Here is a 14,643-nt window from a genome sequence, read left to right as displayed (position 1 = left end):
GTTTTTACATGTCACAACCTTACTTTTAGCAGGATGCCCTGAATCTATGAAATGTACATGTGTCTCTGGTTAGACTCAGTACATGAAATAGTCTCCTTTTTGTAAATACAGACAGTGCATGAACCTATAGACTTAATAATTAACTTTGTTTTACTATGGATATTTGTGTCCGTTGAACTCAATAATGTAATAATCATAATCAACCAGTCAGTGTATCGTGCTCCATTAAATATCAATGGCACATGGAAACCATTTGCTTTTTAAGGGATCTGCTTTCGGCATTTTCAAAAACGGACAGGGTCGTCTGAATGTGCCTTTTAAAATGAGCAAAGATGTTTATAGAAATGATAGGGAACCAGACCACTATTTTAAGTGTTTGGGAGTCTGCCGCCTGTTCCCGGATGGAAGATATCAGGAGAAGGAAGGATCAAGCTTGTTGGATTATAACATCCTTTTTTCTCACAGGAGATACGTTGTCACCAAAGTTGATTGGCAGAACGCATGTTTCTCGATTATCTTGTAAACAGGCTGCCGATCACCTGATTATTGAGCAGAACTCTCGTTCATTAGGCTAACTGATCTTTTGTTGAGCGCAAAAGATCATCGTTCTCGGTGGTGCATTGTCATGTGTAAATGGGTCCTGCCGAGATCCATTGCAATTCATTACACTGTCCTGTGCACATTACTTACTTCGGTCTGTCTGTGTAAACAGTTTATTAAATGACCGCCGATCAGTAAAGTTTTACCGATGAGTGGTTAAATGCCTTTGATCAGTCCATGTGAACGGACGCTTATTGTGGTCTGCTTGTGTAAACAGGCTATTAAATAACCACGGATCTGTAAAGGTTTACTGATCGGCTTGTCATTTAGTGCCGCTGATCAGTCTATGTAAATTAACCCTTATTCTTTACTTCTCATTGAGAGCACGTTTAAACTCTCCTCAACTGAAGGTGCGCACATATGGTAAAGTTCAAAGCCAATATCATAGTTCTCTAGGAGCTTTCGTCATGTACCCCAAAATCCAAATGAAGGACTTGTGAATTACTAGATGTAGGATTGATGTGGTGTAAACATATAGGCATGATCATTCAGGATCTCTGCTTGTTTTAGAAGATTGATGTGTAGGAGTCTGAGCCCATTTTGGTGGAGTCGGTATATATGGACCGACTCCTAAAATATATAATAAATTGGATACAGTAGTTCAATGCTGTTTGGGGGGAATATTTTTTCATAAGAATTTGGGAAAGTTATGAAATGTCCTATAAATGTCTGTCCTATTCCTGATCTAAGGGTCTAGACTTTTAGCTGAGATCTGTGCTACAGTAAATTTATCACTTAAACAGGAGCCATGTATGAGGGAGTCGGAGTCATGGAAATTGAGGAGTCGGAGGTTTGGCGTACCGACTCCACAGCCCTACCTTTAAATCTTATTGCTCAACTCGTAATATATTTTAACATGGCAAATAATAAAGTTGTTACCGTAATAGCAATGATTTTGTTTTTATCTCTGCGCAGGACATGGAAAAACCTCTCGAGATGCTGCCTCCGTGCGGGCTACACATCCTATTCCAGCAGCATGTGGCATATACTATTTTGAAGTGAAGATTATAAGTAAAGGGAGAGATGGGTAAGTAGTATGTACCTGTATATGTTCTGGTTTAAAATGGAAATCCTTCTAGGAATAGGAACCATTGTGTTAAAGAAAATGGTTTATTACAGACAACCTATTTCATGCTGGCGCTGCCATACAATCTGATGATTTTGCCTTGACAAATGTGGCCGTGTATGGCAGCTATTGACGTGATGCAATGCATGGATGGATTGAATCCAATGGAATGGGAGCTGCTCTAGCTCATATGAGGTCCCAATAGGGAGATGCCCATATGTGACACCTATGTGTCAAGTGCCAGTCTGCCCAATTCGGCTAATACCAGAAGGACCAGTATCTGCAGTATGCCGCTCTGTTCTTCCTTTCAGACAGCTTACCTTTCTGCCTTGAGCGTAGAACAGGTCTACTTGCATTGTCCACTGCTTTAGTAGGCTGCGTAGCACATCAGGTGCACTGTGCATGGCAGATGGCTCATTAACCTCCCTCCAAATTTCTCCAGGCCCCTTATTGTTGCCACTAGAACCACAAATGTTCCTCTTGCAGCTATTTGAACACATGTCCATGCCACCTGCCCTCATTATTCATCACGAGTGAATGCATGATGGCGCGATTGGCTCATAGAGCTGAGGACAGTCAAAAATGGTAAAATCTAAGGCAAGCAGCAGACATGAAGCCAAAGAACCAGCAACGGATGAGAACAGCTTAATTTAGGGGCAGAAACTATGATTTTAACACTGGGTCACTTACTGGACTTCTTGCTGTAGTTTTGGTAAAACTTAGTATTATCTGTAGCAGCTCTTGTAGTCCTCTGTGTTGAACTCTTGCTATTTAGTCTTCAATATTCATGAGCTCTTGCTATTCTGTCCCCACTTATGATTGGCAGCATTCTGCCTATGCACAGTGCAGGCAGAAAGCTGTCAGTGGTGTGATGGAGTTAAAAGGACTGACAGAAACAACAGTGATATTATCATAACTACAGTAAGGAGTCCAGAAAGTGACAGATCACTATAGTCATGGTCTCTATCCCTACATATGCTACAGAGGGAATGTGAAGCATAAACCTGGTGACAAATTTTCTTTCAAGTGGGTTGTAACAAGTATATAATATACCCTTTATCAATAGTACACAGGATAACTGATTCATTGTTCAGGGTCTCACCTTTATGACTTTCACCAGTCCTGAGAATGGCGCTCTACTGAACCCCTCCTGAATAGAATGGAAGTGTGCTCCGTTCAGATGGTTCCCTGCAGAGCCCCGTTCTGAGTATCAGTGTGGGTGTTTAGCCGTCAGACCATATGAGAGTAATAACTTATCCCATATCCTGACAATAGGGGTACAGCGCCTTTTAAGTACCAGCCTAGTCCGCATGCGCCCTAATAGTAAATGTGGATAGGAAATGTTCTGCTGAGAGATCCTTTTTAATAATAATAATTAAAAAAAAAAAACTCCATGAATTTTTCTTCTGTAAAGTTTTTTTTTTTTTCACCATTCTGTTCCGCCATTGACTTATCTCTATTTGTTCTCATATGTTTTTTTAAATGACAGGAGACCATTATTGTTTCTGTTAAAAATGTCACCTACTTGGAAGGAGGCGTTGGTTATTGACAGACTTATTTTTTCGGGGTCTTAAATTTGCATTTGCTGCATGCGATCCCTGCCAATCAGTGACATGAGGGACATGTTCCTTGTATGTACATCACACGTTAAATTATATCCCCTCACCCTTTTTTGCGGCTTACAGTTGAGAATGGAGTTTTGTACATTCTGTGAGTACTACTGCACCTAATATCTATACTGTCTTCATAAGAAATTCTCCCTCATGTGTTTGAATCATTGTAATTTTACAAATTCCTTTGACCAGCCAGCTTTCATCCCCCGTTTGAGAGTGTTTTTTTTTGACTATGTAATAAATACTGGAAACCGAAATTGCATTAATAATAGTGTGGTTGGTAGAGGTGTGGAGGGTCCAAAAAATAGTGACAGGTGAGTATATACTTATTGCATTTAAAATAAGTATGCAAGGAAAAAAACTAACACAAAAACATAACATGTATAAGGAGAAAAGATAAGACAAAATAAAGAATATCATGTATACGACCAGTACACAGTACAGTAGAAAACTACAGGCATAGCCGTCAGTTATGACTGCTGAAAACATAACAAACTCTCGTATCTAGGGTCAGTGGAGAACAATAGGATATGAAGCAAAGCTCCGGGGTTTTCCATATAGAGACCTTAAAGGAAAGACGCCCAAATTTGAGATAGAAAAAAAACAAACCAAGGTTATTTGGCTGAAGAAACAAAAAAGTAAGAGAAGAATGGAAAGGCTTGGGGCTCTACTGTTACAGCACAATATTCATTGTGTGTGCATATATATATATATTTTCTTTTAATTTATTAGTATTGTGTGTATACATTTTTTGAGGAGATCGAATACTGGAGTTATAGTTTCAAATCCCACCAAAGACCACATTTGTAAAGAGTTGTGCCTGTGTTTGCATCAGTTTTCTCCAGAGATACTGATTGGGAATTTACATTTGTGAGCTACAAGGGGGTCAGTGGAATATGATAGTGCTATATAAGTAGGTAAAAGAAACAAAAATTGTCATTTTGAGATTGAGATAAATTTTGGTTTTCACAAGTTTGCTGCTTCCGTTTTTATAACCGCAATGTGCATTAACTCTAGATTCTTATGAAGAGTGATCAAATGAATTGCAAAATTTACAGTAATTTTTTTCTCTGAAAATTAACTTAATCCCAGAAACCCGATTTCCGCTTAATTTCAGCCCTGCCACAAAATGACAGGCTGACATCATTTTGGTGATTTTCTCATTCGCTCAGGAGAAAGTGTTAACAAGGAGAAGAAAGCAGATATCACTCGGTAATGCTGATTGAATTTTATAAGAGCAGACTGGTTCTTTTAAACGGCGTGTGGTGCTTGAAATCATTGTCTTCTGTTAAATGGTTACCTCATATGAAACACGTGGAGTCATCATTACTTTACATCAAAACAGCTTGATAGGCAAGGACATTGCTGCTTGCACCTAAATTAACCATTTATCGGATAATCAGAAAATTGAAAAAGAGAGGTTCAGTTGCTGCAAAGAAGGCTTCAGGGTACCCAAGAAATCCCAGCAATTGCCTGGACTGTCTCTTAAAGAGGAATTCAGCTATGGGATCAGTTCAACACCAATGCAGAGCTTGCTCATGAATGGCAGCAGGCAGGTGTAAGTGCAAATGCATGCTCAGTGAAATTAAGGTTTTTGGGGGCTGGACTGGTCACAAGAGGGGCAGCAAAGAAGCCACTTCTTTACAAAAAAAAGGATCAAGGACTAACTAACATTGTGCAGGAAGTACAAGAATTTGACTGCAGCACAGGTGAAAAGTTATTTTCTCTGTTGAGGCCCCCTATTATTTGGGACATTTGGAAGAATGATTGTTCGGAGAAGAAAAGGTGAGAGCTACCATAAGTCCTTTGTCATATCAACTGTAAAGCATCCTGAGACCAATCATGTGTGGGGTATCATCCAAGGGAGTGGGTTTACTCACAATTTTGCCTAAGGACACTGTCATGAATAAAGAAAGGCATCTAAACATTCTTCTTGAGCAACTTCTTACAACAATCCAGGAGCAATTTGGTGATGAACAATTTCTTTTTCCAGCATGTTGGAGCTCCATGTCACAATGCAAAAGTGATAATTAAGTGGCTCGATTAGCAAAATATTGATACTTTGGGTCCATGACCATGAAACTCCCCAGATTTCAATCCCATTGCGAACCTTTGGTCAATCCTCAAAAAGCAGGTGGACAAACAAAAACACAGAAAGTGTGATGACTCTAAGCACTGATTAGGTAAGAATGGAATCTTCTCAATCAGAATGCAGCAATCTTTATGGAAACCAACATTTGTGTCAGTCTCAAAATTTAAGTTTTAGGAAAAATTGCTGCAAATTTAGAATGCCTTCAAAAGTGTGTTCATTGTTTATTTTTATCAAATAACAAAGTGTAAGAGAGATCTAACTCAAATAAACTTTCGGTGTGACCACCCTTTTCTTTTAAAATAGCATCAATGCATTAAATCTTCTGAGTACACATGCACACTGTTATTGAAGGAACTCAGCAGGCATGTTATTCCAAACATTTTCGGGAACTAACCACAGATCTTCTGTGGATTTAGACTTATGCAAATCCTTCTGTCTCTTCATGTAAACCCACGCATACTCAATGTGGAGATCAGGGCTCTGTGCGGGTCATATTATCAATTTTCGGACTTCTTGTTCTTTATGCTGAATATTGTTCTTAAATATTTTGGCTGTATATTTGGAATCGTTGTCCTGATGCCGAATACATTTGGAACCAATCAGACCCCTCTCTGATGGTATTGCATGATAGATTAGTATCTGCTTGTATTTGTTAGCATTAAGGACACCATTAGTCTTGACCAAATCTCCATCTCTATTTGTTCAACTGCATCCCAACACTTGCAAGGAGCAGACATTTATTATTGTACTGCTTACCAACCCTTCAACAAACAGTGACTTCTCTTACAGTCAAATATTTCAAATTTTGTCTCCTCAATCCAGAGCACTTGCTGTTAATTTTCTGCACCCCAGTTCCTATGTTTTTGTGTATTGTTTAGTCAGTTGCCTTGTTTCTCTGTCGAAAAAGTTTTGGCTGCAATTCTTCTATGTAGACTACTTCTGGCCAGACTTCTCCAAACAGCAGTTTGTTCTAGCTGAACCTCGCTGGTTACTGCCAGTTCTGAACTGATGGGCACTGCTGGACATCTCCCGACTTTCAATGGTAAGCATGATGTGTCTTTCATCTGCTGCACAAAGTTTACTTGGCTGACCACTGGGCCTACAGTGCTCAACATTGCCCATTTCATGGTGTCCTCGATGCTGAGAAATACAGATAGATATTGATCTATATTGCAATACCATCAGTGAGTTGTCTGGCTCCAAATTTATTCTGCAGCTGGACAACAACCCTAAACATACAGCTAGTGTCAGTAAGAACTATTTCCCGCATAAAGATGAACAAGGAGTCCTGTAAGCGATGAGATGGCCACACAGAGCTCTGATCTCAACCTCATCAAGTCTGTTTGGGGTTACATCAAGAGACTGAAGGATTTGGACAAGCCTCCATCCACAGAAGATCTGTGATTAGTTGTCCAAAATGTTTGGAACAACCTCCCTCCCAAGTTCCTTCAAAAACGGTTTGCTTTCAAAGCAGCATCTGAATACACTTTCAAAGAGGTGGTCACATCAAATAATAGTTTTTTTTTTTAATCAGTAAACAAAATCCACAACGATTGCTTAAAAAATAAACATTCTTACTTTGCTGCATTTTTGCACACCTGCCTAAAACGTTTGCACATTACTGTGTGTGTGTATATGTACAATTTTGATCTCTGCTCTAAATCCTGTTGAAGAAGCCAGTAGAAATGATGCTTGTGTGGTTATATACTGTATTCTCCAGCACGTAGGCTTACTTCTGTGTAGAGGCGCTGCAGGTGATGAAGGCAATGTACTGTATGCCTATCACTAGAAGGCAGAAGCAGAATTGCACTGTCACCCTGATAGAATGACCTTGCTGCATTCCTCTAGATAAGTCTACTGTACTGGGGCTGAACGTAGTCACATTCTTTGTAAATGTTCAGTTTTACTTCTATTAATTGACACAGATTACAATTAGGGAGCAGTAAAATGTGTAATTGTCTGACCGTAATACACAATTGATATCTGTGTATTTTGTTCATAACTGGATTAGTGCTGTTCCAAAAGTTTCCTCAGTGCTTTAGTCACTGTATAGTAGGTATAGGGACTGCTGAGGCCAGTGATTGCTTGCAGTGGTGACATGGGGTATACAGGATGTCCCTGGTGAAGCTGGGAGGACTCAGAATTCCGTACTGCAATGGCGGAGATCAAATGGGTGGTATGTCATCAGTATTGATGGCTGTGAGTAGTTTTTAAAATAAAACGTTGGAAACCCTTTTAATGCTAACCAACCCTGGCTCTAAAGTGTGTAAGTACTAGGATATTGATGTCCTTTTGCATTAAAGGGGAGGTGCATGTATACAATATTTTTATTTAATTGTTGTACTGCATCTAAAATAAAATTAAAGAATGAAGCTGCTGTGCAAAAAATAGCCATGATTGACTCACTCCTACAGTTTTATATATAGAAGACCTACAGTGGCATGTGAAGGTAATCCCCCCTCCCCTTGACTTTTTACCTATTTTGTCACATTACAACCTATGTTTTAAATATTTTTGTAATCCGATTTGTGTGTGATGCGTCAGCACTAAATAGGCTTAAGTTGGTGAAGTGAGAAAAATATAGGCATAAACTAAATTTATGGAAACAAATAACTAAAAATTGCGATGAAGCCTTAAAAAATTCTGGTGCAAGCAATTGCCTTCATAAGTCACATGCTTAGTGAAAGGAAGTCCACCTGTGTACAATCGAAGTGTCACATGGTCTGTCGGTATATACACACCTTTTCTGAAAGGCCACAACAGCATTAAGCAAGAGGCACCACTAACCAAACAACACCATGAAGACCAAGGAGATCTCCAAACAAATCAGGGACAAAGGTGTTGAGGAATACAAGTCAGGATTGGGTTATTAAAAATAAAAAAAATATCCCAATCTCTGATGATCCCCCAGATTACCATCAAATCCATTATCCTCAAATGGAAAAAACATGGTACCACAACAACCCTGCCAAGACTCTCAGCCCGGGCAAGGAGGGCATTAATCAGAGAGGCAGCACAGAGACCAAGGGTGACCATGAAGGAGCTGCAGAGTTCCAAAGCAGAGACTGGAGTATCTGAGTATCTGTCCATACCACCATAATAAGCCGTACACTCCATGGAGATGGCCTTTTATGGAAAAGTGAGTAGAAAAAAGCCTTTACTTACACACACCAAATTGTGAGGGTCTTTTTGCGTTTGCCAAAGACATGTGGGAGACTCTCCAAATGTGTGGAGGAAGGTGCTGTGGTCAGATGAGACCAAAATGTAACTTTTAGACCTCCAAGGTAAACGCCATGTCTGGTGCCAAACCATCACAGCTCATCAGTCCAAGATCTCCTTAACCCCCACCCTCCCGTACGCGAACACGTGACTAGGCCCTTGCTGGCCCTGAACTCACCCTGACTAATGCGTGTCCCAGCGAGACACTTGTCCCACTACTACAATACCACAACATGAGGAAGGTAAGAAAAATAGGTAGGTAAAGATGCAACAAATAGCACTCCTCAGCTTCTCCAATCAGAAATTTCACTGCTGCAACAGGAACGAACACCACAGGTTATCCAGAGACAGGATCCTTCAAAGTGACCTGTATAGAAGATCTATAACCGGCAAGGGATGAAGCTAGGAGTGGGTTTATATAGTGGAAGGGAGTGGTCACAAGGTGCTGCAGCTGAGTACTCAAGGTAAAAGTTCACAGCCAGAAGGGAAAGGGTCTTTAACTCCTTCAGCACTGAACGACAGTAAATCCACTCCAATTCAAGGTAATAGACAAACTGGCTCCAAGGAGGACCAGCAATTAATTAAGCCAGGAGTGGGGAACCTTATTTCTGCCAAGGGCCATTTGGATATTTATACCATCCTACAGGGGCTGCACAAGTCACACTCTAACTCCACCCTCAAGTACGTCCTGACGCTGTCACTGGTATCCGGATGTAATCTTTGCACGTGCCTCAGCATTCAGTAATGAACACTGCGTGTGCATTTTCACAGCGCAAGACGAAATTAAAGGGCTGACGGCCGTCAGAATACAGCTGCTGACCGAAGGAATCTGCCCAGGGGCCCAATAAAAGGTCGAGGGCAGTAAACGGCCCACTGGCCTGTGGGGTTCCCCACCCCTGAATTAAGCGTTGTGACCTGCTGAACCCAGATGCCCCAGAGGTTACATCAGGATGCGCCACTCTCCCGACACTCCCGACAATACTCCACTCTATCTGTCCCCACTTCTGTACGTAGATATGACAGATGGAGCAAAGTAGCACATGACTACACACTGTGGGTATAATAACTGAAGGTGTGCATGTGAGCTTAGGGGGCGCAACACCAGGATAGTTTTCTTTTAGACTATTTGCAAAGTTTTATTTTAGCTGTATTGAAGGTTGCACACATGAGAAGACTCGAAAATTGCAATTTGTAACCTCATCACCCGACATTATTCTGTTCCTCAAAGTTAAGTATAATTAGTATTTCCAAAATCTTGTTGCCGTCACGCCACTTTACTGACATTATGCAGCATCTACTTCTTTTATGTATCATGTCTTTACAGGAGTTGTCTGATATAGAGAAAAAATGTTTTGAAACATTTATAGGCTTAAAATAAAAATGGTAGCATGCTCGCCTTCCCGTGCTCACTTAGATCTAGTGTCGGCCGCTGTGGAAGAGAAAGCGAGGTCGAAATTCAAAACACATTTAGAGAAACAGCTGTTGACGTGCTCTTTTAATCACTTGACCACTACTGCTAATCACAGTCTGCAGCGGTCCTTTGCACTCAAAACAGTCAGGCATTGCTCCCGGCGATGGCAGATACCTATGGAGCGGCCTGCAGTGGACCCAAGGGGGCGCTGGAAAAGCAAGTATGCCACCATTTTTTATTTTAAGTCCATCCGTGCCCTAGTTTTTATTCTCTTGTATTGGACAATTCCTTTAAAGGAAATCTTTACCGTTGACCACTTTGAGAGTTTTTAAAGGCTTGTCCTCATTACTTGTTTAATGGCTTGGAATATTGTACTAATTTAGTAAAAATGAACCTTTTTATTTATTTTCAATTCCTCTATTACAGCTATATGGGCATTGGCCTATCCACACAGGGCGTCAACCTGAACAGACTCCCAGGTACGTGCTTGATCAGTATGTATGTATGTGTTGTGAGAGATAAGAGATGACGTAGGGGGTAAAATTATGAGTTCATAGATTTACTTACAATATATACTTCTAAAGTTCTTCAAGCAATTGACTTCCCATCCTTGTCACCCCATAGGAGCATTACCCCTTTCACGTAGTGCTGTTTTGTAGGATCCACTACCATAATAATGAAGTACAGAGTATACAGATATGACGGAACTGAGATGCATCATCCACTACTTAATAATATTATTATTATTCCAATAAATCATCACTGATATTGGGAAATATTAATTTAACCCGTGTAGTAATATTTTTTTTCTTCTTTCTTTCTTTTTGCTTTTCACTTTGGCGACAAAAAGGTTGGGATAAGCATTCTTATGGATATCATGGAGATGACGGACATTCATTTTGCTCTTCTGGAACTGGCCAACCTTATGGGCCGACTTTTACAACTGGCGATGTCATCGGGTGCTGTGTTAACCTAATTGATAATACATGCTTCTATACTAAAAATGGCCACAGCCTAGGTAAATAAGCCGATATTCCTGTGCTCTGTGCCGGGGGATTCCGGATATAGTAGTGCGGAGGCTTGTGAATGGAGTCTATTCAGTGATTGCTAATGTCAGTCTTACAGCAAGAATACTCTCATTATTCCACCATCCAATCCCTTATTCTTTGAATGTAAAGATGTGTGCATTCAGCAGACACTTCTACACTCTTGAGGAACTGCTTCGGCCATTGGCTACTTAGAGGGTGGTGGTATTTATATATCAGAGTAGTCACAAAGGAGGATTCTTTTTCCTTTTTTTTTTTTTTTTTAGATTTGCAAAATATTTTTGTGAAAGTCATTGTTGTTGTGGTACTAATATGTCCTATAAAAGAACATTTCTTACTAATCTCATTTATTTTTACTTCTTCTTTTTTCCCCTTAACAGGAATTGCGTTCACAGATCTTCCGGTAAGTCTTATTCTAGTAAAGTTCTTTTATCGTGTAGACGAGCGGATAATACTCATGAATTTCGCTTTGTTATAAAGTATCTTTTCTACTTTTTTTGAGTAGTAGTTTTATTCCTTTTGAGCAAATCTCTAGTGCTGCAGAATATGTTGGCACCATGTAATTACCTGGAAAAATAATGTAAGTATCAACCAAAATGGCTTACAAATTTATACAAATGCACATTGTCTGGTACAGTCCTGACAGGTTATTGAATTTGGCATACAATTGCAAAAAAATAGACCATGTCGCCAAACTGTGAGCCATCAAATTAGTCAGACATTCAAAATACAGTTGGCAGGAGCTGTAATAATATGGCGCTACATACAGCACCATATCTACGTCACAACCTAAATGTGCCCCAGTGTGTCCTTTGACCCTTTCAGCACACAATTACCCTAATATTTCAGATCTTTCCTAACAATGAACATGGCCCTTGTGCTTGTGACAAAGATGTAGTCAAACAAAATTTAATTCTTTATTGCATTCTGTTAAATACAGGCAGGTTGGGAACTTTGCAGAGTGCAGTCAGACGACAGCCGTTTCGCATTCAAAAATGCTTCTACTGGTCGGCATTGTAGATCCGTAGAAGTGTTTTTGAAGGCGAAACATTAGTCGTCTGGCTGCTTTATTTCTCCACTCCCATAGTTGAAGATAGTGTCGAGTATTCTTTCTCTTTTTGCTGTAGGTCTTGTATTTATTGGCATAACGAAGTATTACCAGTTAATTAGTGTCTTATTACCATTGTAGCCACTGCCATATTAACCTCCCCCTTTGCCTTTGACTCTTGTCCCTTTGTGTTGAGTGGCCACATCACCTAGTCACCCTGCGTTTTCCTTTAGTATGTCTGGAGTTATATTGATAAGCTGCTAAATGAAATGGAATTTGAAGAGTGAAATATGGTTCCCAGATCTAATAGAATTTTGTCTTTGTGTTCAGCCCAACTTGTACCCAACAGTTGGACTTCAGACTCCAGGAGAAGTGGTGGATGCAAATTTTGGACAGAGTCCTTTTGTCTTTGACATAGAAGACTACATTAGAGAGTGGAGAACTAAAATCCAGGCACAGATTGAGAGGTTCCCTGTTGCTGGAGATTGGCAGTCTATAATACAGAGGTAAGGAGATTTTTAGGACTTCCTTTTTTTATTTGCTCTCATTAGTGAATTTATGTCACCCTAATGTACATTAATGTAGGCATAAGTGGTCTGTCTTGTCTAAGATTATACAGTGGGTGCAGAAAAGTATTCAGACCCCTTTACATTTTTCACTCTTTGTTTCATTGCAGCCATTTGGTAAATTCTAAAAAGTTCATTTTTTTTCTCATTAATGTACACTCTGCACTAGTGTTGAGCCACCCCCGTAGTGTTCGAGTTCGGTTCGGTTCGTCGAACACCCGTGTGTTCGCCGAACTCTTCGTCGAACACCTTCGAACACCGTTAAAACCAATGGCAGGCAAACAAAAACACATAGAAACACATAGAAAACACCTTCAAAGGTGTCCAAAAGCTGACAAACTGCTCAGAAGACACAACTAACACATGGAAAAGTGACAAGTACATATAGTCATGCGAAAAGAAAAGAGGTGGAGGAGTAAAAGGAGGGGGAGACACAGATATAGGCATGTCATGCCCTTCTAAAATCCAAAAAGTGAGAAGCCGACACGTTCAGTCCGCTCCTGCCCTTGCCACCTCCGTGTCGCCGGGTTTGTGCCAGAGCCGCGGTGAACCCTGACGGCCAGCCCCCCTCTCCCAATACTGGTGCCTGTCCGCTGGTGGGTCGAGCGAGCCCCCCTGTGGTGGAGGCACCTCTAAGCTTTTTAATTTAAATTGTCTCTCTAATTTGAATGAATACACTTTAAATCCATTTACAAGGATCTATTGGAGGGCAAGTCTCATGCCAGCAGCCGCGTAATTCCAGCTCCAGTAGCGTCCACTAAAGCTGCTGCAGTTAAAAAGCTTTTATAAGGATCGAGCTCGGCTGTCCACCGCAAGGCATCCTACTGCCAGTCCCAGCCCCTATGCCTTGGGGTGCCTCCTGATGCTCTTCACTGAGTATCCCGTGGTCCCGAAGCATTTCCTTTGAAAAAATTAAGTGTCCAAACTACAGGTGGTGTAGCTTGCTTAACAGCCGGGATAATCCGCTGACTAGCACACACTGCTACTAGGCACAAAGTATTTCCTGGGCTAGATGCAGTTAAAAATTAGTAATTAGATACTCTCGTTGGATGCTGAGAAAGCATTCCATAGAGTCTCCTGGCACGCCATATATGATTCTCTTAAAAAGCTTGGGGTAGGGGTCTAGGGGACCCTTTTATAGCCAAAATCACGGCCCTGTATCACAATACGTCACCTAGGCTGAAGATAAATGGAACTGTAGCACCCTGAGGGCTCGGTTGCTACAGAGGTATTGCACCTCACCCAGAGGTGTGATATCTCACTCTCAGGTAAGGATGGAGTGTGGATCAGGACCCGACACCTGCATGCATTACACCACATTGCCGTGGGTCAGGGCGACCAATATGCCTCTGAGATGGGCACGACAGTCCCTGTCCCTGGCTGGAGTGGGGGGAGAGAACACTGAGGAAGGGGAACCCTGTAGTGCAGGAGCAGGGAGGAAGCAGTTCCTGGGTGCATTGAGAAGGGAGTATAAAAGGTGGGCACCATCTTAGTTCAGTGCAGAGAAGTCTGAGCAGAAGTGGCAGGGAGCAGGGGCTCTGCATGAGCTCTGCTCCGGAGGCGGGCCTAGTAACAGAGGCCCAGGCCTGGAAGAGGGAGAAGGAAGGAAGAGGAGCGGAGAAGGCTCCAGGAACGAGGAATGAAGGGATCCCAGGGGTGCGGACGGGCGTGTCGCCACCGCACGCCCGAATCCACCTGCGTGGAGGGGTCAGGCCAAAGGGGGAGACCGGTCCCCGAAACTAGTGGAGGCAGGAAACGACCCTCAGCTAGAAACCGGAGGCTGTGACATTTTATGTGGCGCAGCCCCTCGCTACACCCGCTAGGAAGGCACCACATAGGGTCAGGGAAACTGGCGCCAAGTTTACCAAGAGGAGGCCCGAGGCAGCCGGACAGAAGGGTTGGTAAGAAAGGCCAGACAAAGGACACACAAAGGGGGTCCTGTGAAGCGCTCCAAAGTTATCTGGGAGTTGTCTGAGCCCCTC

General features: G+C 41.6%; 1 protein-coding gene across 1 annotated transcript in view; it reads left to right on the top strand.

Annotated features, from left to right (window-relative positions):
* Window positions 1-14,643, top strand: part of RANBP9 (RAN binding protein 9) — a 79,771-nt gene that overhangs the window by 33,873 nt on the left and 31,255 nt on the right. Inside the window, exons 2-6 of the mRNA XM_073678792.1 lie at window positions 1,516-1,627; window positions 10,428-10,480; window positions 10,852-11,019; window positions 11,428-11,450; window positions 12,426-12,601. Of these exons, the coding sequence (XP_073534893.1) occupies window positions 1,516-1,627; window positions 10,428-10,480; window positions 10,852-11,019; window positions 11,428-11,450; window positions 12,426-12,601 (532 nt within the window). The remainder of the gene's footprint in view (window positions 1-1,515; window positions 1,628-10,427; window positions 10,481-10,851; window positions 11,020-11,427; window positions 11,451-12,425; window positions 12,602-14,643) is intronic.

Source organism: Phyllobates terribilis, unplaced genomic scaffold, assembly GCF_046119375.1.
Source record: "Phyllobates terribilis strain yellow unplaced genomic scaffold, ASM4611937v1 Scaffold_4__5_contigs__length_816908805, whole genome shotgun sequence".
NCBI lineage: Eukaryota > Metazoa > Chordata > Amphibia > Anura > Dendrobatidae > Phyllobates > Phyllobates terribilis.
The sequence above is the reverse complement of the archived record's forward strand: the minus strand, read 5'-3'. Positions and strand labels throughout refer to the sequence as shown.